The sequence below is a fragment of the Perognathus longimembris genome, chromosome 3 (assembly GCF_023159225.1).
Source record: "Perognathus longimembris pacificus isolate PPM17 chromosome 3, ASM2315922v1, whole genome shotgun sequence".
NCBI lineage: Eukaryota > Metazoa > Chordata > Mammalia > Rodentia > Heteromyidae > Perognathus > Perognathus longimembris.
The window spans coordinates 105,010,561-105,035,492 of record NC_063163.1 but is presented as its reverse complement, the minus strand read 5'-3'; the positions used below and the strand labels follow the sequence as shown (position 1 = coordinate 105,035,492).

The 24,932-nt window shown below is 46.7% G+C and overlaps 1 protein-coding gene across 1 annotated transcript in view; it reads left to right on the top strand.

Annotated features, from left to right (window-relative positions):
- Nucleotides 1–24,932, top strand: part of Fli1 (Fli-1 proto-oncogene, ETS transcription factor) — a 119,746-nt gene that overhangs the window by 70,374 nt on the left and 24,440 nt on the right. The window contains exons 3-5 of the mRNA XM_048343656.1: nucleotides 5,265–5,419; nucleotides 11,037–11,240; nucleotides 19,915–19,980. Of these exons, the coding sequence (XP_048199613.1) occupies nucleotides 5,265–5,419; nucleotides 11,037–11,240; nucleotides 19,915–19,980 (425 nt within the window). The remainder of the gene's footprint in view (nucleotides 1–5,264; nucleotides 5,420–11,036; nucleotides 11,241–19,914; nucleotides 19,981–24,932) is intronic.

Below are 24,932 nucleotides of genomic sequence, written 5' to 3'. Positions count from 1 at the left end.
AATGGATGTCCCACAGGCCTGCCATGGAGATGATCCAATCCAACCCCTCCCTCTCTATTGTGACAGCCCCAGGTCCTTTTGTCACCTGTCCCAGTGCAATCAGCTGCTTGTGGGGCCCTTCCCCCTTGCTAGCTGCAGTGCAGGCCTCAATACAAATGAGCAGCCTCCCCCACCCCCCCTCCCACACCATGCAGAGGAGCTGAATGGCAAGATCTCCCCCTCTCCCATGTGCTTTCCCTCCACTTCCTCCTCCCTTGTCTTGTTTTCATCGTGCCCTCTTCACAGGCACCAGCTGCCTCATTGAAGAGCAGCTTTTATGCAGGGTTCACCTGGACCCACCCTTAGCCATAGCCGACAAGCCCATGGCTGGGCTGTCTGGAAGAGGCACAAAGAATGGAAAGAAGTCTGGCAGGCGGTCAGGAGAGGTACAGCTTCCCTCTCCCCCTCAACACTCAGAGGAGGGCCAGCTGGGCAAGCACAGTGGTCCAAGGTGGGTGTCAGGGTGGTGTGTCTCTAGGATACCCCTTTGCAAGTTTTCTCACAGAGATCTGGGGCCAAGGACAGGGGAAGACAGACAGATCATATGCTCCACTGGGGAGCAGATGGAGGTAGAGCTGGGGGGAGGGAAATGTAGCTACGACCTCCATATACTACCAAATGGCGTTCTGCCCATCAAACAGCCCAGTGGCTGCTACCAAGTCCGCTGGGAAGACCAGAGCTCCACTCCACACTCTCTCCCTCCTCCATGCCCTTCTTCCCTGCCCCCAAATCCTACTGCCCTCTTCTCCATTCTCCAGGATTTACATGTTAGGAGGTCATGGTCAGGAAGGCGATACTAAATTTATTTTCCTCCACCTCCTCTCATAAGAGACAGGCAGGCCTTGCCACCTATGCCCAATGTCGGTGGCCATAAACTAGACAGGATCTCTGGTTTGGATGGTTCCTGACTTTTAAATTTCTCAGTATAGCAAGAAGTCAGTGCTTAACTCAGAAATCTCCAGAGTCCCAGCTGATATGAAAATTAATTCTTCAAAACTCCCAGTTTTCATAAAGGAGAGAAGCTGGGGGGAGTGGGTACCTTCTCTTCTTCTGCCCCCTGCCCGTGGCCTCTGGCTCAGCAGGGGAAATGTGTGTCAGCTCTGCCTTCTTCCCCAGAGGTGCCTGGCCAATGAAAACTTTGCTGTCTTGGTTGCTGACTTAATCCTTCAAGCTTCTCTGGCACTTGGATGGTTTTATAACTGATGAAGACAGGCTATCAGACTGTTGTGTGTGTGTGTGTGTGTGTGTGTGTGTGTGTGTGTGTGCGCGCGTATGTGTGTGTGTGTGTACTACCATGCACCTGTGTGATGGAAAATGGACATGTGCAGGCATAAGTTTGTTTACATCTGTGTATATATGCCTGTGTATGGTATACATGTAGCTGTATAGTTAAGTGATGAAGGATGTATCAATGTATGTGCAAGTTTGGTGCACGTGACCACACATACTTGCATTATGTATGTGTGTAGGTATAGATAACAGATGTATGTGTATTCATCTGTGCATATATGTACTGTGTGGTGGAGCATGTGTAAATATGTGTGCATACATAGAGGAGTGTGTAGGCATTTTGCATTGTGCACAAGGGTTGTGTGTGGATGTTTACATTGTGTATGTCTTATGTGGTAGAGTGTGTATATTTGTGCACATGTGGTGAAGTACATTTGCATTGCATTGTGCATTTGTCATGGAGTGGAGCGCATGTGTATATGTGTCATGGAGTGTGTGAATGCACCTCTATGGTGAGTTGTGTGCACATTTGCATGGTGGCCATCATATAGAGTGGAGGGGGTGTGTTTGTGTGGTGAGATGTGAGTTTGTTTGTATTAAACGTGAGTGTTGTATGTGGTGTTGGTGTGTGTATACAGTGGAATGTGTGCATGTTTGCATCGGGTGTCATATGTGGTAGAGTGTATGTCTTTTCATATGTCATGGAATGTGTGTGTATGTGTGGTAGGGTATAGGCACATTTGTGTGTCATGTGTGGTGGAGTGTGTTGTGTATATGTGTCAGGATACGTGCACATTTTCATGATGTGTGTCGTGTATGGTGGGGACTGTTGTGCATGTGTGGTGGGTGCATGAACATTTACATAGTGACCTGTATAATGGGGAGTGTGCATATGTGGAGGGGTATAGGTTTGCATTAAGTATGAGTGTTGTGCGTGGTGTTTGTGAGTGTGCATATGCAGTGGAATGCATACATGATTGCACTGTGTGTCCTTGTGTCTCTGCACGTGTCTCGGAATGTGTGGCTGGATGTGTGTATATTTTCGTGGCGTATGTGTCATGTACGGGGGTGGGGTGTGCCTGTGTCGTGGGGTGTGTGCATGTGGCATAGTGTTCGTGAACCTTTGCATTGTGTTTGTGTCATGCGGGGTAGAGTGTATGTATGTTCTTACTGTGCAGGAGTGGTGTGTGTGGTGGAGTGTGGGCGGGTGGAATAAAGCGTGTGTGTACGCACACGCACATAGACACACATGCGGTTAGCCGCCGAGCAGGACCCAGCATGCTTGGGCCAGCTCGGCCCAGACACAGGCACCAGGGGCTGACTGAGGCTGCTTCATCTCCGGCCAAGTCCTTGAACAGCAGAAGCCAAAGGGCCGAGTGCTGGTGAAAAGCCCTGATGTGCTACTGCCTTGCCTCCGACTGCCACGGGGACATTAAACCTTCAACAATCTGGGACTCTGACGGCTGGTTCTTGGTTCTCTGCCTGGAAAAACAGTAGGCGAATAGTAAAACCTTAAATTCTAACATGTGTAAGTTATACATCTTATTTTCATTTCCAGCCCATGTTCCCTTCTGTAAGACATCAGGAAAAAATTACCGTCTGACTTCTAATATCTCAGTGGAGCATTTATCTCCCAGCTATGATAAGTGATCTTCAATATTTTTTTCCTTTCAGATTAAGAAACAAATTCATTTAATTTTCTCTATTGAGTGTGCTCAGGCCTCCCCACCCACCAACTCCCCCTGCCTGAGTCTCGTGGAGCCCTGGGCTGAGTGCCTGCTTTTTGGGCTGCTGACTGTTCTCCAAGCTATGGGGATGGGTGGGTCCTTTATCTGGCCTGGTTGGCTCCTTGGGTCTCTCAGTCATCCAGTCCTGCCCACTGCAGAGTGGCAGAGGGCAGTGGCCAACCCTGTGGAAGGTCTGGAGGGATGAATGTGGAGCTAGAAGGCTGTGCTCTGAACCTTATCTGACCTCCCTGGTCTGAAGAGGGCCTGGGGTTGGAGCTCTTGAGAGAACTGGCCGTCTCCCAGGCTGCAGAAACGGATGTTTCCGGCTTGGAGTAATGGCAGCTGCAACCCTGTCCGGCCTTCTGGGGGTCTCTTTCCATCCTGCTGCTGGAAAGGCTGAGTGGGAGCTAGCCAGGCCAGGATGACATCTCCCTTGAGCCCACTGGGAGGTCCGTGACTACACTGGGCAGGGAATATATGGAGCAGGGCACTAGGTGGCCAGTGGAGGGCGTGTCAGCCCTGCTGTCCAGCCAGTTGCTCAGCAACCATCCCTACACTATCTTAGGTGAAGCTGGGCCGCTGAGGCTCATGCCTGAAACCCTAGCGACTCAAGAGGCTGAGATCTGAAGATCACAGTTCACAGCCAGGCCAGGCAGGAAAGTCTGTGAGACTCTTATCCTTAACTCAGAAAAGGCTAGAAGGAGTACTGTGGTTCAGATGGTAGAGTCTGCTAGCAAGAAGCTCGAGGATAAGTGCCCAGGCCCATATATATATATATATATATAATCTTAGGTGTTTGTTGGGTTGTGTTGTTTGAGACTGAGAAAGGTGATTGGCTTTCTCCCTTGTGCATCAATTTGGGATCGGGGTGCAAAGTGCTACAGCAGCTACAACCTCTGTATCAGGTTGAAGTCCATGTAGGACCCTACTCTTTTGCATGTGGGCTTTTGATGAATCCTGCCTCCACCTTCAATACACTATGTGACTCGGGCCCATTTTCTTTACCACCCAGTTTCTTTCACCATAAAAGACAGGTCATAGCCCTTGGTGGAGTCTACTGGGAAGATTATTGAGAAAATTCAATACATTGGATGTGGGACAATGAAATGCTGCAATAGAAATAGCTCAGCGAGAGAGCACTTACCAGTCCCCTCCTCTCTAAGCCAATTTGCAGGGCATACTATTGGTATGGAGGGAATCTAGAACTGTGTAGGCAGCATAGGGGGAGACAGTGACTCAGTGAAGGGGATACCCCCTAGGTCCTGGGGACCCTAGAGAAAGCTGAGGTGGCCTGGTGGAGCCTCTGTACCCTCCTCTAGGAAAGTTGAGAGAATAGATCTGAGCAAGCAGACTTTGAGGAATTAGAGTGGATCTACACAGAGACAGGTGCCCCCTCCCTTTGGGGTGAGGTGGGTGCTGTGACCCCACCAGATCAGAGAAGACCAGACTCACCCAAAGGACCATAAAGGAGGGACCCCACAGGCCCGGGGGAGGGAGGAGCTTCTGTTTTCTGGGCCCCACTCCGAGCTTTCTTACAAAGGGAAGTCCATACTCTTCTCTACCACCTCCTCCCCTTTGCCTGGCAAGCAGGTAAACAAGACTCCACATGGCCTAAAGCAGCCTCCCAGCTGGGGCTCCAGGTTGGAAGTTTAACCCAACCTTCCAACAGCTAAAAGATTTTTCCTCACAGTTTCCCCTGTCACCTTACTCTTACGTTCAAATACACGCAGTCTCCACTCTCCCTCTCCCTGCCTTTTCATTCTTGGATGGGTAGAGAAGAGAAAACCCAGATTCTGGATGGCCATAATACCATCTTAAGAAATAATAACAGGGGGCTCATGACAAGCTAAGGATGGCCCTGTGTAACAAGTGCTCTAACCAAGGCAGACACGAACTGCCCTGGGACTGTGGAGACGGCATGTCCAGGAGCAGAGACTTGCCAGGGTGGGGAATATAGATGGCCTGGCACTAGGGCTAAAACTGTGAGCTTCAGTCAGGCAGGGAGGGTTGTGACACCCTCCAAGGAAAGTTCACTAAGCAACTGCCATATACTTTTAAGTCCTGTAATTATAGTATGGGGCTGGGATTTGGAGCAAGCTGCAGTGGCAGCCTAGAGAATGGTAACAGGGGCTCATCACTGTCATGGTCTTCAGGATACCAGGTGGGGCTGGAGGTGGCTCCACCGGCCCCAGCCTGGTCTTCTGGGTCAGGGGTGAGCTGTCTCTCTTAGTGATGATCGTCTTTGGGTTTTGTCTCTTCTCACCCTAGGGAGTCTCCGGTGGACTGCAGTGTTAGCAAATGCAACAAGCTTGTGGGCGGAGGAGAGTCCAACCCCATGAACTACAACAGCTACATCGATGAGAAGAATGGTCCCCCTCCTCCCAACATGACCACCAATGAACGGAGAGTCATTGTGCCTGCAGGTACCTTAGGATCCAGGCTGCATGGCTGCCATTCACATCCTCATTCTTTGCGGGTTGTAATGGAAGGCTAGGCCTGCCTCAGGGAGCATCAGAACTCTACTGGGAGCCAGATACTGGTGGCTTATGTTTGTAATCCTCAGCTACTCAGGAGGCTGAGATCTGAGGATCCACGGTTCAAAGCCAGCCTGAGCAGGAAAGTCCATGACACTTTTATCTCCAATTAACCACCAGAAAACCTGAAGTGGTGCTGTGGCTGAAAGTGGTAGAGTGCTAGCCTTGAGCATAAAAGCTCAGAGACAGTGCCCAAGCTGAGTTGAAGCCCCATAACCAGCAAAAACAATACAAAACTCTACTAGGAAAAAAAACAACAACAAAGCTCTACTAGGTACCCTAAATCTCCATGGAAGCTCAATACTGGAAAAAGTCTCCTCTCTTCCTGACTCCCTGGCTGTCATCCAAGGCAGAATCCCTAAGAATCACAAGAACCCTGAAGTTCCTGAAGTCCCACTCTCAGATCCCTCTATAGACTGTAGGTGATGGGTCTAGTGCCCGAGGTTGAGGCTTGCACAAGGAGCAGAGGCAAGTCACCTCAACCTGCAAGGAGTTCCATGGGCTGAGATCCAGCCTTCCCTGCCTTTGAAGGAGGAGGGTAGCTGTCGATGCCTGCTCTTCCTTGGGCATAGGCTTCCTGGCATCTGCTCCTTTCCACCTTTCCAAAATTACAGCCAGCTCTTTCAGTTTGAAAATAGAAATAACTATATTTAACAAATGGAACGCCTCCACATATGTGCCACAAATTATGTCATTATGTAAAAATAGCCGCTTCCCCCACCCCAGGTATTAGAGCTGTTGGTTACAGAAAATAAAACCATTATTCAATCCTTCTGTCCACTGGCTGGACACTGTGTCCAGCCAGCATGGGCAGACTCAGCTGCCTGGCTACAAAAGGAGTTTGCCAATGGACACGTGTAGAATAGGTACCAGGGAGAAGGAGCACGTGTGTCCAGATCTGACACCAAGCGAATTACAAGGCAGGGACTGAACTCTGCTTACTAAAATAACTTGACCAAAGAGCCTAACTCCTTCCATTTGCAGGAGTAGAAATGCAGTTGTGGCTGAAGACAGAGGATTAGGCGTTTCTTTGAGGGAGCCGGAAGGAATTTGTTTGTTGGTCTAATACTAAATGCTTGTTTTAGAGACAGACATCTCCTTGGTAAACCTTGGTGTGTGTGTGTGTGTGTGTGTGTGTGTGTGTGTGTGTCTGTCTGTCTGTCTGTCTGTCTGTCTGTCTTTCTGTCTGTCTGTCTGTGTATCTCATTATTTCTAGAGAGAGGCAGGAGCAAAGGTTCACCGGAATAGCCTGGCACTCTTTAAGATACAAAAATGTTCATGTTCCTCCTACAAGGAAGAAAAGCTTTGTTTTAGGGCAGATAACCAGTGGTTCATGCCTTTAAGTCCTATCTACTCAGGAGGCTGAGATCTGAGATTTGAAACCAGCTTAGGCAGAAAAAATATCTGTGACACTCTCCACTTAAACCCCCCAAAGTTGGAAGTAGAGCTGTAATTTACTTAGTAGAGTGATATTCTTGAGTGAGAAAAGCTAAGGGACAGAGTCTAGGTCCTGAGTTCAGGCCCTAGTACAGGTGTGTGTGCATGCGCATGTGCGTGCGCACACACACGAGCTTAATTTGGTGAGCCTCTCCAGGTGCCACGTGTAAATCATTTTTTGAGAGAGTCCCCTCTCTCTCCTCACAGGTGACTCTCACTAAGGCATGCTGGGAAATTGTCTATATTTCTCAAGGCCAGGCCAAACTCTAACAGAGCTACTAGCACCAGAAAGAACTCCTGAGAGAATGAAGCACCGAGAGAACCAGAGATTGTCCCTGAACCAAGTTACTAGCACCCTCTCGTTTTGGTGGTCACTTGAGGAGGGCTTGTGGAAAATAGGCAACAGACTGCTTGGTTGACCCTCTGACCCTTAATCCATATTGAAATGCCTTCAAAGAGAATCCCGAGATGTCAGCTGTAGCCACTCACCCTGTTACCCATAGCAATAATCATGCAAACAGCATTAATTCCTATCAAGCTGTTTTCAGTGTGCCTAGTGGAATGAATGCATGAGTGATGATTTGTTCCATTATTTTACCACTGGCTGGATCGTGAAGCGCTCTATGCAGACATTTGGCTTCTCTCGGGTCAGCCTCCTGGACATGAGGGAAAGTCTCCTTGGGGCAAGTCCACAAATCAAGGCAATAAAACATTAGTGGAACAAGCGATTGAATTTATGATGGGCTTTTAAGACAAGTATAAACGAGGGTCCTACTTAATCACCAGCTTCACGTTCAGAGGGGAAGAAACTAGGGCTAAATCATCCAGGAAATACATTTGGAAGAACTTAGCATGGTCCAGAGTGGAAGATTTATAATTCATTGTGCTGTAGAGGGAGAGAAATAATGTTGTGATAGAGCCCAAAAGCAAGGGAGGAAAGAATAAAATAAATGAAATACAAGGTCTAAAATGGAATCTGAGGCTTTAGAATACCAAAAAGTAATGTATTTGGAGAAGTGAAGGATGTACAAATATGCTACATAATCCAATTCCCTTCACGGCATTTTTCTTTAAAAGCGAAAGAAGTATAAATGTATTTCCATTTACCAACGGGCCATGTTTAACTGCTTCGGGAAAACGAAGGGGTAAAACAAAGCAAGAAGTTTATGCAAAGGTGACAAATGCACACTTGCACAGTGAGCTTTAGAGGAGCTCGGCATTCTGACATAGGCTTCTTAATTTACAGGTGAGTTAAGGCAGGATGTGAGAGGACAGGATGGGAGGGTGGGGGTCAGGGGCCTGCTTTTCAGTGAAGTCCCACAAGGCTTGCATAAGAACCATGGCTCCAGTTCTTAGCAGCCTCCATGAGTCTCTGGGCAAGAGACTGAAATTTCCAAGGCTCCCCATTTCATCTGTGCAATGGAGGTAACAACATCCATTTTGCAGGATTCTCTCTCTCTCTCTCTCTCTCTCTCTCTCTCTCTCTCTCTCTCTCTCTCTCTCTCTCTCTCTCCAGTCCTGGGGCTTGGACTCAGGGCCTGAGTACTGTCCCTGGCTTCTTTTCTTTTTTTTTTTCCCCTCAAGGCTAGCACTCTGCCACTTGAGCCACAGCGCCACTTCTGGCTATTTTCTGTATATGTAGTGCTGGGGAATTGAACCCAGGGCTTCATGTATAGGAGGCAAGCATTCTTGCCACTAGGCCATATCCCCAGCCCTGCAGGATTCTCTTGATAAGAAAAAAAAAGGATGCCCAGCACTGTTCAAGCCTATAATTCTAGCTACTCAGGAGGCTGAGATAAAAGGATCACAGTGAAAAGCCTTCTCAGGCAAGAAAGTCTGTGAGACCTTTATCTCTCTTTAACTACCAAAAAGCCAGCAGGGGAGATGTGGCTCTAGTGGTAGAGTGCCTGCTTTGAGGGAAATAAAAGTTAAGTGAGAGCACAAGACCTTGAGTTCAAGCCCCATTACTGGCACGCGCACACATGCATAAAGAAAACAGAAAAGAAAAAAGGGACATATGGAGGGGCTGACAAATGGTAGAACACAGTCTAGGTTATGGTCCATTCCAGGATTCTAGATTCTTCCTATGAAGAAGACTACAGGAGTAGTCTGTGATCTAGGATCCCTCAGCTCCCTCTCAACCTTTCAAGGCTCCCTCATAGAATTCCTTTTCTTCTGCCAGCTGCCTCAACTCTAGCACAAATGTAGCCATGCATGGCAAGAGATTGCCCTGGCATATAAGCACCCAACAAGGGAGGTGGGAGAGGACTCGCGTGAAGTTTCTAGTAACATACAGGCCTGTGGCTGTCCCATTTCAAGGTGCCAATCTGACCACAGCACCACCTTCCTCCCCACCACAGCTCAGCATCATTCAAACTTGGCTTCCATTTTGCTACAAGTCTTCATAGACTCTCAATGAGACATGCATTGCTTGAAGTTCAGCTTAGCTATTCCTGCAAAGAGGCATGCTCAATAAAATAGATTTAGCATGAGGTGGAGGCTATTCATTGCCTTACCAAAAGAAAACAAAAAATCTCCTCCAGGAAGCCATTCAGGATTTTCTTTTTCTTTTTTTTTTTTGGCCAGCCCTGGGCCTTGGACTCAGGGCCTGAGCACTGTCCCTGGCTTCTTCCCGCTCAAGGCTAGCACGCTGCCACCTGAGCCACAGCGCCCCTTCTGGCCGTTTTCCATATATGTGGTACTGGGGAATCGAACCCAGAGCTTCATGTGTAGGAGGCAAGCACTCTTGCCACTAGGCCATATTCCCAGCCCCTTTCAGGATTTTCTAAATAAACACGACTCTCTTCTGCCCATTGACTTCTTGATCTCCTACCACAAAACTGATTGCTTTGTTGCTTAGATTTTTCCTGAGGCTAGCAGATATTTCATGAGGATGAAATCCTTGTGGCTGTCTTTTATGATGAGCATATTTAAAGGTGCTTATTAATCTCACTAACTATTGTCACCAAGTGAAGACACAGGTCCTAGGCTATGGAATCTCAAGGAGCTTTTCATTCCCTCATTACCCTCCGGATGGGCCAGAATTTGTGAGAAGAAGAGAGGGAAGAAGGAAGGAGAGAGAAGGGGGACAGGCAGAGATGGACCTAGACCTTAAATATTCATGTTCTTTCACAGCTAAAATGTTTTCTGTCCCTGACACCCTTTCTCATCTTTAAGTATTTGAATATCCTCATAATGTTTTGGGGAAAGATCTGGTAAAAATTTCAGCACAGCTGTCCTCAAGAGAAGAGAACCTGGATTGGATTTATGTCAAACATGAATACCACTGAGCTGTCTAATTGCACAGATAGGAATGCAGGGAGAGTAAGAACATATACATTTCTTTCTCTTTAGCCATAGAGGGATCTGTGTGCTTTCTCCCTTTCCTATTTGTTTTTTGCTAGTATATACTAATTGCGCAAAATAATGGGCTTCCCTATGACATTTTTATAAATGTATATATTATATACCATACGTGGATCATTATCATACTCATTCCCTTTTCCCTGGTCTTCTTGAAATCATTAATGGTCTGCAATACAGATGCCTCCTCCCTTCCCCCGCCTTTGCTAGAGACACTGGTCTCTAGGTCGGTGTTTATTTTCATTCTGATGCCACCATTTCTCCCGCAAAGGTTTCAATTGCCCTCAAAAAACTTGAAAGAAGATCCTGGCAGGATGCCGGTTGAGACAGCTTAGAACCTTCCAGAGTGCTAAGTGGTTGAGGCAGCACCAGATGCAGCGAAACCAGATGGGGTGATCTGGGGGACCACCGGGAAAGGGACTGGGAGAAGGGAGAGAGAGACAGAGAAACAGAGACTGAGAGACTGGGAGAGAAAGAGACAGAAGAAATGGGGAGAGAGATGGAGGAATATAGAACCAAAGAGAAAGAAAAGAGGGGAAGGAAAGAAGAGAGGATGAGCAGAGGAAGGAGTGGAAGAGAGGGAGGGGGAAGAGAAGGCAGAGTGGGACGCAGGGAGAGAGAAAGGGCCAGAGGGAGTGGAGAGGGAAAGGAAAGAATGGCTTCCTGAGGCTGGGTCCTTGCTCACTGCCCCTCCTCCCCTCTGCAGACCCCACGCTGTGGACGCAGGAGCACGTGCGCCAGTGGCTGGAGTGGGCCATCAAGGAATATAACCTGGTGGAGATCGACACATCCTTCTTCCAGAACATGGACGGCAAGGAACTCTGTAAAATGAACAAGGAGGACTTCCTCCGCGTCACCTCGCTCTACAACACAGAAGTGCTCTTGTCACACCTCAGTTACCTCAGGGACAGTAAGTGCAGCTCCAGCTTGTCCTTCTGCCCAGGGAAGGAAGGGGGCATGCGTGGTGGGTCACCCCCCCCCCCGGGGCACAGGATGAGGACACCCTGGGGTGAGGGGCTTCTCTACACAAGCACAGGGGCAGACCCAATCCACAAGGGGAAAGGAGGCACTCTATTTTTTAGGGTGCCCAAGGCTAGTTGTACTATGCCCAGGAGAATCCCTTTCTAGAAGCCACTACTGCCTGGCATTTTGTAGGATGGATGCTGCTCTGGCTGGAGGTTTCCTGAAGACATGGTTTCAAGTTCCAACAGGCAACTTTAGGTTCATATATTTAGGATTAAACGTTCTTCTCCTCCCTCTCTTCCTCCCTCTTTCCCTTCCTCCCTTCTTTCTCCTTCTTTATTCCTTCCTTCCTTTCTTTTTCTTTGTTTTATTTCCTTTCTTCCTTCCTTCCTTCTTTCTTTCTTTCCTGGGTCATGAGGCTTGAACGCAGGGCCTGGGCGCTCTCTCTGAGCTTTATGCTGCTCAAAGCTAGTGCTCTACCCCTTTGAGCCACAGCTCCACTTTCGGTTTTCTGATGGTTAATTGGAGATAAGAGTCTCACAGACTTTTGTGCCTGGGGTAGCTTTGAACTGTAATCCTCAGAGCTCCAGTCTCCAGAGTAGCTAGAATTACAGGTGTGAGCCACCAACGCCTGGCTGAGGTGTTTGATGATTTGTAAGCCCCTTTCTTAGCTGCCATCTTAGACACCATATGGGGCTACTTTTCCTAGTCCTGTGGGCTCTGGGTGGCTTTGTTCTTTACCTCTCCATTGCTCAGGGAGATTTTTATTCTGCAACAGTGCTCTGCATGGGGCAGGGGCAACACATACCATACTTAGTGGGAAAATGGAAAGTAAAAAAAAATGCCTTCAGAAGTTTCCACCCATGCCTCTAGGCTATCTGGCCACTTGTGAGGCGTCTGGTGACCGGTGGGAGAGTATATTCGAGCACCAAAGCAATGACCTCATGTCTGAGTCTTGCTGCAATATGAGGTCAGCTCTAGAAACAACAGTTTCAGCAAAGGGGCCATTTTCCACCCAGCTTATGCTGAGCCTTGGTGATTAGCATTTTCTAATGATCTTGATTTCTCAGCCTAAGTGTGTTTGTAGGATGGAAAAAAGCCAAGGATCATTTTATTTTTTTTTCTTTTTCCCATCCCTGGAGCTTGCCTCAGGGCCTGAGCACTGTCCCTGGCTTCTTTTTACTCAAGGCCAGCACTCTGCCACTTGAGCCACAGCGCCACTTCTGGCCGTTTTCTATATATGTGGTGCTGGGGAATAGAACCCTGGTCTTCATGTGTACAAGGTAAGCACTCTTGCCACTAGGCCTTATTCCCAGCCCAAAGCCAAGGATCTTTGAACAGCGTTTTGAAAAACGTTTTGCACACACACACACACACACACACACACACACACACACTGTAAGTAGGGAGCAGGGATGTGGGTGCAGAGGGTAGGTGAAAGAAGCAGAGACAGATAAGCAAAAACAAGGAATAAATCTGCCTCCCCTAGTATCATAACGGCTGAGGATAAGGGGTCCCTGGCCCCATTTTCTCTTTCATCAGAGAAGAGAGTTTAGATGCAGAGGTGAATTCTGAATGGTGAAAGGGCCCAATAACTTGGGGCTTCATGCTAGGAGCCCTGTGAGAAGCATGTTCAAGTTCCACAAGCCTGGTTTTCTGACTGGTCCATAAACAGCTCATGTCTCCATTGGTACTTCTTGTCACTGAAGAACTTGGACCACAGATACTGAATTCAGACAAATACCTCCTGCTCTGGAGGCCCAGGAATTGGAGGTTGCCATCAGAACCTCTAGGAGATGTTCTCTCAGACAAGGGCAGGTGACAAGGAAGGAAGTGGTAAGCAGGTGGTAAAGAGGAGGAGGAAGAAGAAGAGCAGAGTTTGGGATTTGGGGATATAATATAGCAAGAAAAAAGTGTGGGTTGGTTGTTTCTTCTTAGAACATATATAGAAATTAAGGAAGATGCCTCAAAGCAACCAAAATATGCAAGTTCCAGGAAGGTGATTATTAGTGAGACCCAACTGGCCAGAGTTAGGCATGTCATGGCCTTTGAAAATGCCAGAACCAGGCTGGGTGGCTCACATCTGTAATACCAGCCATTTGGGAGGAGGAAGATTAGAGGATTGAAGTTCAAGGTCATCCTGGGCAAAATGTTAGCGGCACCCCCATGTCAACTAATTAAAAGCTGGTTGTGGTGGAATCTACCTGTCATCTTAGCTATGAAGGGAGAATAAATAGGAAGAATAAATGGCCCAGCTCAGCTTGGGCACAAATATACAAGACTATTTTTTTTCTTTTTTTGTTGTTGTTGCTGGTCCTGGGGCTTGAACTTAGGGCCTGGGGACTGTTCTTGAGCCTCTCTGTGCTCAAAGCTAACACCCTTCCACTTGAGTCAAAGTGCCACTTCAGCTTTTTCTGAGTAGTTTGTTGGAGATAAGAGTCTCATGGATTTCCCTGTCCGGGCTGGTTTGCACCTTGATCCTCAGATCTCAGCCTCCTGAGTAGCTAGGATGACAGCTGTGTGTTACCTGCGCCTAGCTCAAGACCTTGTTTTAAGAATAACAACAGTATAAAGGGCTGGGATCATGACTCAAGTGGTAGAGTGCTTGAGTAGCAAATGTAAAGACATGAGTTCAAACCTAAAATAGTTGTATTAAGTTTAAAATTTTAAAACAAAAACATTTGTCCCAACTTAGCGGTGTAATAGCCTTCTGAGGAATGCTAGACTCGAAAAAACTCACAGGGGAAGACTTTCTAATTTGTGCTTTTAGAGAGTGTTGGGTTTGGGGCTTGAACTTCAGGCCTGGACACTGTCCCTGAGCTTTTACTCAAAGCTAGCACTCTACTACTGGAGCTATAGCTCTACTTCCAGCTATTTTTTTGAGGGAGGGGGGGTAGTTAATTGGAGCTAAGAGTCCCTATTGACTTGTCTGCCCTAGCTGGCTTCAAATTGCAATGCTTAGATCTCAGTCTCCTGAGTAGCTAGGTGTGAACCACCAGCACTTAGTTGGGCAGTTGATTTGTGCTTTGGTCATAAGACCCTCAGGACAGATGTCCATCTGTAGGGCTATAGGATGGAGGAAATTCCACCCCATCCATGGAATATTCTAGGCCAGAAACAAAATTAGTGGCACATCAGTAAATTTGTCTTTCCAGGCTTTAGTAGAAAAAGGGACCTGTAGAGGATAAGAAGTTATTGCCAACCTATTTACACTTTCACACATGCCCTGAACATTTCTGGTTGTGGGAGGGGGGTTATCATTTTAAACTTAGTATGCCAAATTAAAAAAATAAACGTAATGTATCTTCCAAAATAAGAAAGAAATAGCAATGTCCCGAAACACTCTATACACTGTGTTGAAAATATGCCAGCGTGTATCTGACCTTCATGGAGGTTTGGACTCTTCACCTAAATTTCAAGTAGCATGAAGAGGCTGGAGCTGATGGGGGGGGGGGCAGGATGGGGGAAGGCTGTTCTTGGGGGTCACATTGAAATTGCCTCAGGTGGCCAGCACCTGCCCAGGTGTCCTAAGTGACGTTTACGTTGACAGGCTGCCCCCTTGTGGGCACCGTGTGCATAACTCTACAATCCCCATTTCAAAGCCAAAGCCACTGAGACCTAATCTACACCAGGAAATCCATTGAAAAGCATCCAGCCTCAGTGAAAACACCTGTCCTAGTCTCTGAGCCTCCCACTTCTGTTGAACCAGCCTGCAGCCTGACCCCAGCTTCAGACTGCTGAAGACTTCCGCATTGAGCATCAGACCACTTTCTCCACAGGGTTGCTGTTTTTATTTGTATCCAGAGATAAATGCCTTCTAAAAACTTTTCTGTGGCCTTCTGGAATGAGACAGATTAAACCAAACATCCCCTTGCCCCACCCTTTTCTTGCCCACAGTGCCCCAAACTCTGGGCTTGATTGGCAGCCTCACTAGAATCTCTCCAAGATATACCCGCTGGACACAGACGAGGCGAAGGGAAAGGAAATAGGGCCCCTGGCAGACAGACATGCGAAGAAGTAGACCACAGAGGAGGCAGGGCTGCCCATGCACACCTGGCAGTTCAGCCTTGGGGCCACTGGGGGGAGTTCAGGGATGTTTGAGAACTTGAAAGCTCCTGGGCAGAAGGAGCAGCCAGTAGAAGAGTTATTGTTTTTATTTTATTTCACTTCACAAATGAATTGGGGTTGTGCATCTGCCTGAATCTGGCCTAGAAAACGTGGTAAGAAACAACATTCTCATATGCCAACGACATATGCCAACTAGGAGAGTGAAATATTTAGTATGATAGGAAGGTCACTGAGAAGGTATCGATCTTGATCCTTGTTTTTTAATTTCATACTAATGGGAAACACATTGTGTGATCTGTGGGCTTTCCACCTGCAGCCTCAGTGGGCGATAGGCCTAGCGACGAAGCCAGTGTGATATGTTGTTCCTGCCAGGCTCCTGTCTGACTGGAAAGGAGAGCAGGAATCCAGCAGTACAAAAGGCAGCATGGGCTGGACACCATCATTTGTCAGCCTGGCCTGATCGGCACTCAGAACCCTCTGCCTCCAGCCGCCAGTATGCGCTCAGGAAGAGCAAGGGCAATCAGCTCAATAGGCTGGTTGTGGAGGGGCCTGCCAGACTGTATGGTAACATTGTCTAAGACCCAGACAAAGGCTTTGGTGCTAGGAGCCTTGCCACCCTGCTCCAGGTGTCCCAGAGGTAAAGCAAATTAAGCAGCCGGTTCTTGGAAGAACCCCAGAAAGGGTTCCGTCTCCTACCTGTGGCGCTTCCCTGTGCCCATTCCCTTTCACATCCCAGACATGGGAGACTCAGATGGAAAGTTATTCTTGTCTTATGAGTTTACCCTGAAAAACACCATTCCAGACCAAGCACTGGTGGCTCACATCTGCAATCCTGGCTACTCAGGAGGTCGAGACTGAGGATTGTGGTTCAAAGCCAGCCTGGGAAGAAAAGTCTGTGACACTCTTACCTCCAGCTAACTAGACAAAGGCCCAAAGTGGAGTTTTGATAGAGTTCTAGCCTAAGTGAAAAAGCTAAAGGATAGCCTCCAGGCCGTGAGTTCAAGTCCCAGTACTACTTAAAGAAAAAGTAAAAGAACAAGAAAAAGAAAGAAGAAAAAAGGGAAGAGAAAGACAAGAAAGGAAGGAAGGCAGAAAGGAAGGACAGGTGGAAGGAAGGAAACAAAGAAAGAAAAGGAAGGAAGAAATGAAGGAAGAAAGAAGAGAGAGAGAGAGAGAGAGGAATTTGCTTTCCCTCTACAGCCCAAGGACCAGGCAAACTAAAAGTCAGAGGGAGAAGGAAATGTGGGTCCCTGGGGAGAGAAGCCAGTGCCCCCCCTCCCCCGTCCAGCCCCCTCTCAAGGGAGGCTGCCTCTCCTTCCCAGAGTGAAACTTGAACCAAAAACAGTCTTGGGGCAAAATTGCTTTCCTAGGTTACCATGAAATATATATTTCATGCAAGCTTTGGGGAGGTCAAGCGACCCTTTCCTTGGCTTTCTGGGAGTTTCCTGTGGCTTCACGTGTGCCCACAGACCGACTTTCACCGTGGGGAAATCTGATACATGTGGTTTTTCTGAGCTTCGTGCTCAAGGCTAACTTTGCACTAATGACTTGGGCTTTTTGCCCCTCGGAGACCATCATTTTTCTTCATTTGCTTCGGCAGGGAGTCACAGCCTGAGGGAGAGAATGCCAAGGACAGAGGCCCACATTCTCCATCTTATCCTGTTAGAGGTGTTTCCATTCCCTTGGAAAGTTCCATTCCATTTCCTAACCAGTCATGAAGGGTTGTTTCTTATTGCAGCAGAACCCATTCACAACTCTTCTTTCAGAGGGACAAGATGAATGCCTGGCAAGCTCTTAGACAAAAAGACTTTATCCTGGGTCATTGTGAGTGCCTTGTAGGGGAAAGGGTGGAAAGGCATGATGATTACAGCTAGCAACTCTTGGTCATTATTTACAATCCTGGGGCTATTCTGTGCTATTAATTAACTTATTTATTGTTGCTGGTACAGGGGCTGGAACTCAGAATCTTGCCCTCTGGCTTGGCTTCTTTGTTGAAGGCTAGCACTCTACTGCTAGAGCTGCACTTTCCACTTCTAGCTTTTTCCTGGCTAATTGAAGATAGGAGTCTCATAGACTTTTCTGCCAGTACTGGCTTCAAGCCACTATCCTTAGACCTCAGCCTCTTGAGGATTGCAGGCATGAACCAATAGTTCTCAACCCTGTTCTGAGCACTTTCCACATGATTAAAAAAGAACAAAAAACCACCTTTAGCTTCACAGCAATTACACTAGGTAAATGCTGCTATTAGTTCCTTGTGTGTAAGGCTCAGACAGATGAGGGAAATGGATGTGTGTTCACTAAGCTAGTCAGTGGTAAGAGGCAGATCTAATTTTACACCCTTATTTGCATAATAACCTATGCTCAGCTGAAGCTATAAAATGAACTTCGGGATCATCACTTTGTTGTGGAGATTCTTGAGAATGGAAATCATTGAGCAGAACTGGTTTGGGGCTACTGAATTCAGGTGATGGTTTATACAATGTTATATATACACGAGAACTTCAGTATGGAGCAGTCTCTACATGGCCCCTGCCCTGCCCCTCCTAGTTTTCATTTGGGAATTGTTTCAGAACCTTCTAGAAGGAGTAGCCACCCAAGCCAGACTCATATGTCCCAAGAAGTTGGAGACTTTATCCTGTGGCCTAGTATGGGCACATTTTTCCCTGCAGCACCACAAGCAAACGCCCACAGCTGGGTGAGGCAGGCGCAGTTCGCCCTCTGTTTCCCCTCTGCGGCTGGAGACTAAGACTAGGCATGGCCAACAGCCCGTTTCCAGCCTGGCACCCAGGCCCTAGGAAGAAGGAGTTGTTTAGAAAGTCTTGCTTAGCCTCAGACACATCTGTCGAGCTCATGGTAGCCTTATAAAAAGCAAATTCCAGTCCTAGTTTTTGATGGCTCTTTAACATTTTTCGTCAGCAGAATTATGAGAAGAATCCTAAAAATGCCTACGTGTGACAAAACGGAACTCTTTGGGCTCACTTTAAATAAAAGAGCCAGTCTAGTTGTAAGGAAGAAGGAGCATGCAATGTTTTGACAGGCAACCAGACCCATATGGTCCTCCCTTCAAACAGTGGAAACTGAGGCCTGTTTAATGACTAATGGAAAGACTTCATCTCTGCTCTGAGGTGACAGAAATGTCAGCCCTTAACTCCTTGCGCTGGATTGTCTTCTCTTGGAACTCACGTGAGATTTAAAAAAAAATCCCATTTCCAGAACCATCACCCACGCTCTTTCTAACTCCCAAAACCTTCACCAAGAACACAGGGCCAAGCACCTGGCTCCACCTGTAAAAGTACACACCGGTATGCACACAGGTGCACCCAGAGACTTAGTGGTACTTGTTTCTCCAAGACATGGCAGACCACAGGCATAGGCCAAATCTGATCACGGAAAAAGCTCAACAGAAACTAAGGAGAATTTATAACCGACACTGTGTTCACCCGATGAAGTCTAAAACATTTACTAATGGGTCTTTATTTTAAAAAAAACAAGTGCCATCCCTTGACTTAGTTCAATCCCTTCATTATTCTAATGAAGAAATCAATGTAATGTTAGTTAACCCATCATCAATCAGTGAGTTAGTAAAAGAGCCAGTGCGGGTGGCTCATACCGGTAATCCTAGCTGCTCAGGAGGCTGAGATCTGAGAATCATGGTTCAAAGCCAGCCCAGGCAGGGGAATCTGTGAGATTTTTATCTCTACTAAACTACCAAAAAAGCCAGAAGTGGCTCTATGGCTCAAGTGGTAGAACACTATCGTTAGGTTAAAGAAGCTCAGGGACAGTGCCCAAGACCTGAGTTCAAGCCCCAGAATGAGTACACACAAAAAAAAAAGGAGGAGGAGGAGGAGGAGGAAGAGGAGGAGGGACTCATTCATTCTCCATCCTGTGTTCCTTCTGCGCCAGTGCCTGAACACTGTAGGATACAAACATGGCTGATCATAAGAGGCCAGTCTTGCCTCCCCATACATGTCCTGTTCTAGCTTACTCAGCCCCTAACTCCCAAAGTTACCAAAGTCCTAAGTAGTTGATACCAAGCAAATGGGTCTCATTAGCTTCTTTCTTCCCCTCCTTTCTCTTCAGGAGTCCTCTGTCCTTCTTAGCCTCTTTTCTTTCCCCCTCCCCATTCTCTTCTTATGCCATCTCCTAGTTTGGATGAAAGAAACGTCTTTTAGTTCTAACCTGTATTAGTCAGCTTTCCATGACTGTAACAGATGACCGAGGCAATCAGCTTATTAGGAGAAAAGGTTGATTTTGGTTCATAGTGGCAGAGATTGATTGCTCCCCTACTTTGGGTCTGTGGCAGTCCAGCATAGCAGGACCTCAAGTGAAGGAAGAGCTGGGGGGAGGGGGTTTCTCACAATCCCCTCTGAGTGTACCACTTTCAAAGACCAGAAGACCTACTAGGCGTTCATTCTTAAAGTTCCCACCATTGCTCCATAGGACCATGCTTGGAGTCAGGCTTTTGAACACAAAGACCTTTAAGGAAACATTCTAGATCCAAACTATAGCATTCACTTTTGTCTTTTTTCTTTTCTTTTATCTTTGCCTTCCAGGTTCACTGCTGGCCTATAACACAACCTCCCATACCGACCAGTCCTCACGACTGAATGTCAAAGAAGGTAAGTCCTTTCTCCATCAGGCTCAGAACTCTGCTAGTACACAGTCCCATTTGCTTAAGACTACGGTGGGAAACTTGACATCTGTAGACCAAGTCCCTTGTTTCTGCTCATTTTGTTTTTCTAATGTCCAAGAAAAGAAACCAAAGAATTTCACTCGTGCTGCTTGTTGCAAAATGACCACATCAGGAGGCGTTGTGATATGCTGTAATAATCTTATAACTAGAACTTGAAGCTTTCTTACAGGAGAGAAAATGAATTGTTGCACTTTACCTGAGAGGCAACTGCCTACTTCCTGAGCTTGAAGTGGGAGGATTCTCAAGAAAGCGATAGTAAAGTGAAAAGTTGACAAGTTTAGCATGGCTACCTTTTAACCAACGTGAACTAGGTCGATTTCCTTTGTAAAGAGGTAATTTAAGGATGTGGTCTGGCCTCGTATTGTCTGCTTTTGGTTTGGTTTGTTTGATTCGATTTGTTCCGAGAGAAAGAAAACAGTGTCAGAAAATGAGGTGTGCTGATGAATCTAACACACATTCCATTAGCGTTTCTCAGCATCTTTATTTCGGAAGCAATTTTATGAGGATTCATCCAGATACTGTGTAAGATTTTAGATAATTAAGCAAGTGAATAATTCCTATGATCTAGTTCATGGAGGAAAACAATGTAACATCAGTACTAGAAATCAGAGGAGTGGACAAAATTGTTAGGGGAAAAAGAAAATTCCACCAAGGAGGGACTTCAGAGTGGAGGCCTAGGAGCAGAGGGGAGTATGATACATACACTCTCCTCCCGCCTTCTCTTCTCCTCTCTTTCTTCTTTACTTCACACCTGTCAAAAAATGGTTCCACTGTGGCCTATGCACTGTGGGTGCTGCCTAATCTTTCAAAAGAGATATAAACTCTTCTAAGGGAGGAGAGCAATTTCTCCAAAATCCTCATAGGATAGGGAGGTTACAGAGATCTCAAAGGTCAATGCCATAGCTTCAACCACACAGGACCTTGTGTTTCCTGTTAACAATTTATAAACTGGATACCAGTGGTAGAGAGCTCTGTCTCTGAGTTCAAACCCCATGATGGACAAAAAACTACATAATTGGACAACAAGCAGATATAATACAATGATTCTGCTTTTAGATGATTGTGTTTCTTCTCATCTTGGGCCTCATCTTGGGCCAATCTTGTTTTCCATTGCTGATTTTTCTTTCCAAGTCAAATATATCGACTATCTCCATGGAAACCAAAGAGGGATTGGTGTAGTCTTCATTCTGTGCCACTTGTTTTCTGGCTGACTTATTTTAACATCATGTTAGGAATGCCTGTAAGAGAGAAAACCTAAATACATTGAAATCTGGATTCAAGGAAAGCCATGCCACCCCTTAAGCCATTTCCTGTTCAAGTGCTAGGGGCTGAATGGATTTGGTGAGAGTTAAGTCCGGCCATGGCTCTGTAACACTGCTTCCGCTCTTAAAGAGATGACCATGAGCCACAGCATGAAGGATCTCCGCAGCAGGAGGCCTCTGCTTTGCTTAGTTCTACATATTCAACTTCGTTTCATTGGCAGATTTGGAAGGAAGCAAGAGAGAAGGGGTAGAAGGAAGGAAGAAAAGAAGGAAGCAAGAAGGGTAGGCAGAGGAAAGGAGAAAAGGAGGCAGGAAGAAAGAGAGAAAGGAAAGAAAAAAGAGAAAAGAGGGACAGAAAGAGAAGGAGGGAGGGAGGAAAGAAGAAAGGATGGAAGGAAGAAGGAAGGAAGAGTAGGGGAAGGAAAGGAGAAAAGGAAGAGAGAACGGAAAGAAAAGAAAAAGAAGAAAATAAGAGGAAGAGAGGGGAAGAAAGAGAAGAAAGGAGGAAGGGAGGGAGGAAAGAAGGAAGGAAGGAGGGAGGGAAGAGAAGAGAGGTAGGAAAGAATAAAAGGAGAGAGGGAGAGAATAAGGAAGGAAAGGGAAAAGGGAGAGAAAGGGAGATGGTAAAGTCTGTGTGTGGCTGCATTAGGATTCAACACTACATTCTACAACCTCTGGCAATAACCACTGAGGCTCTGGTGCTGGCAGAGCCAGGAGGAGATTTTCTCACATTGGCCTTAAAACGTTTCTAACATGGTTTTAGTTTAAGAACCCAACCTATTGGGCTAAGTTGAAACGTGTTGGCCTCACCACCCGCTTCTGAGGCCTCAGGTCTCAGCCCTGTCCTCTACCTTCCAGGCTGGGTCCCCTCTGGGGGCAGGAGGGGTGAGGGCTTTTGTGTCTGGAGACTACATTCACCATGCTGAGGCTCATTCAAGGCAGCTCTTTCTGGCTGGGTAGCAACCTTCTTCTGACATGAATTAACTGAAGTCTCCAGGCAGACGCACATGGCTGGGGCCCCATTCAGGTGGTGCCTGGCATTTATCTCCCAGCATCAGGGCCCTAGCCTCTAGAGATGATTAAGTCTGAGCTTTGCAGGTGCATCTTTTGTCCCCAGTAAAGCTGTGCACTTGAGCTGCCGCCTCCCTCTAGGGAGGTGGGCTGAGGCTGAATGACCCACTGTGCCAAAACACAAAGTGCATTAGCAAGACAAAGATAAATAGCCTTTTCTCCCCCCCCCTCTCTCCCACTTCTCCATCTCTCTTCTTCTCTAATAGCTATCTTTATTTCTTTAATATTAAATGGAAAAAAAGAAAGAGAAGACATCACCATGCAACCTTGGTTACCTCGTCTCTGAATAAGATGCACTAGTAACCTCAAAGTCAGAGCTGAGCTCCAGAGATGTGTGTGTGTGTGTGTGTGTGTGTGTGTGTGTGTGTGTGACACGAGAGCAAGTGCTGCATTAAGCACAAAGGAGAGAAGTTGTGGAGATGATTTAGAGACATTATTAATGTGTCTTTAGAGTTGGTGTGATTAGAATGCCTTTCTACTTTAAAATGGTGCCATCGCTCTTCTACAAAAAATGGCTGCAAGCCCCAAGGGTTATTTGTGTCCAGGAAGGATGGCTGCATTTTGAAAATTAACTTGTAATGATCTGTAAGTAGCTCCTGAGAGGGCGCCCAGCTACCCAGTAGCAGAACAAGGACTCAGATCAAAGTTAGAATATTAAAGGTCTCTTGCTTCACTGATAGTTAATCTCATAGAATTAGAGATTCAAGGGGTATGTGTGGGGGGCGGGGGGAGATGTTGGGTGCCAGGATGCATTTAGACTGGAGGAATAACTGCCTATGTTCTATAGTACAGGCAGGGCAGCTATGGTGGACAACAATTAATAGATATTTCAAACTAGATGATAAAGAATATTAAATAGTCTCAATATAAATAACAATAAATATTTAAGGTGACAGGTATGCTAAATACTCTGATCTGTTATTCAAACATTGTATACATGCACACATATAATATGTAATCATTATATGTCAGTTAAAATATAATGTCCCAGGGCTGGGAATGTGGCTTAGTGGTAGAGTGCTTGCTTAGCATGCATGAAGCCCTGGGTTTGATTCCTCAGTACCGAATAAACAGAAAAGGCTGGAAGTGGTGCTTTGGCTTAAATGGTAGAGTGCTAGCCTTGAGCAAAATAAGCTCAGGGACAGTGCCCAAGCCCTGAGTTCAAGCCCCAGGACTAGCAAAAAAAAAAAAAAAAAAAAGGTAATGTTCCTCTTCCCCCTCCCCTCTACTTTTCTGGTGGTAGCAGTATTGAGGTTTGAACTCAGGGCCTTGCATTTTGCTCAGCTGGTACTGCCACCTTGAGCCGGAACTCCCCCCTGCTTTTTGCTACTTGCTTTGGAGATAAAACTTAGCAAACTTTTCCACCCATTCTGGCCTCAAATTGTCATCCTGGGATTACAGGAGAGAACCACCTGTGCCAGGTATCAAAGATCTTTAAGAATACAAACTTTTCTTTCCTGCTTGCTGCCTTATCATGAAAACAAAACCTTGCCTAAATATAATTCAGGCAGAGATCTGAATTGAGGGCACTATGTTTTTCTTTCCCTGTCATTTCCCACTGTCACCTCTAGCTTCAACTCTAAAAGGTTCTTTTGCCTGAAAATAAACTCACATATACCCTCTCCTTGGCAACACCCCCCGGGCACAGAGTCCCTTGTCGAACTTTGTGAAATACTGATGTTCAGGGACAAGTAACATATGACTCCAGTTCCAGGAGAGACATAGTGAATAGCATCTTGGGAGTGGAAATCAGCTGGTGGTTAGCAGAGGCCACAGTAGGAGAAAAGGGAGCTAGTGAGTCTCAGGAGGTGGGGGGAAGGGGGGGCCAAGTTTCAGTTTGGGAAGCTGAGAAAGTTCTGAATGGTAGCAATGGTTGTCCAGCCATGTGAATGTGTGTGTGTGTGTGTGTGTGTGTGTCTGTCTGTCTGTCTGTCTGTCTGTCTGTCTGTATTGATACTGGATCTTAAACTTGGAGCCACACTCTCACTTGCCTTTTTCACTCAAGGCTGATAGTCTGCCACCTGAACTACAGCTCCACTTCTGGCTTTTTGGTGGTTGGCTGAAGAGGAGAATCTCACAGATGTTTCTACCTGGGTTAGCTTCAAACTGCAATCCTCAGAGCTCAGCGTCCTGACTGGCTGGCCACCTCATGTGAATATTCTCAATGCTAACCAGCTGTACAATTACAGTGGCTAAAATGATATATTTTAAATTCCCATTATATACGTGTACTTACACGTATGCATACATGTGTACATGTATGCACATATATGCGTGTGTGTGTGTGTGTGTGTGTGTGTGTGTGTGCTGAGTCCAGGGCTTGAACTCAGGGCCTGGGGCTGTCCCTGAGCTTTTGTGCTCAAGGATAGTGCTACTATTTTAACCACAGATCTAGTCCCAGTGTCTTAGTGATTAATTCTAGATAAGAGCCAATGAATTTTCCAGGAGGGTTGGAATTTGTGCATGTGTGTCTATGTCTGTGTGTGTGTGTGTGTGTGTGTGTGTGCGCGCGCGCACGCGCCAGTCCTTGGGCTTGAACTCAGGG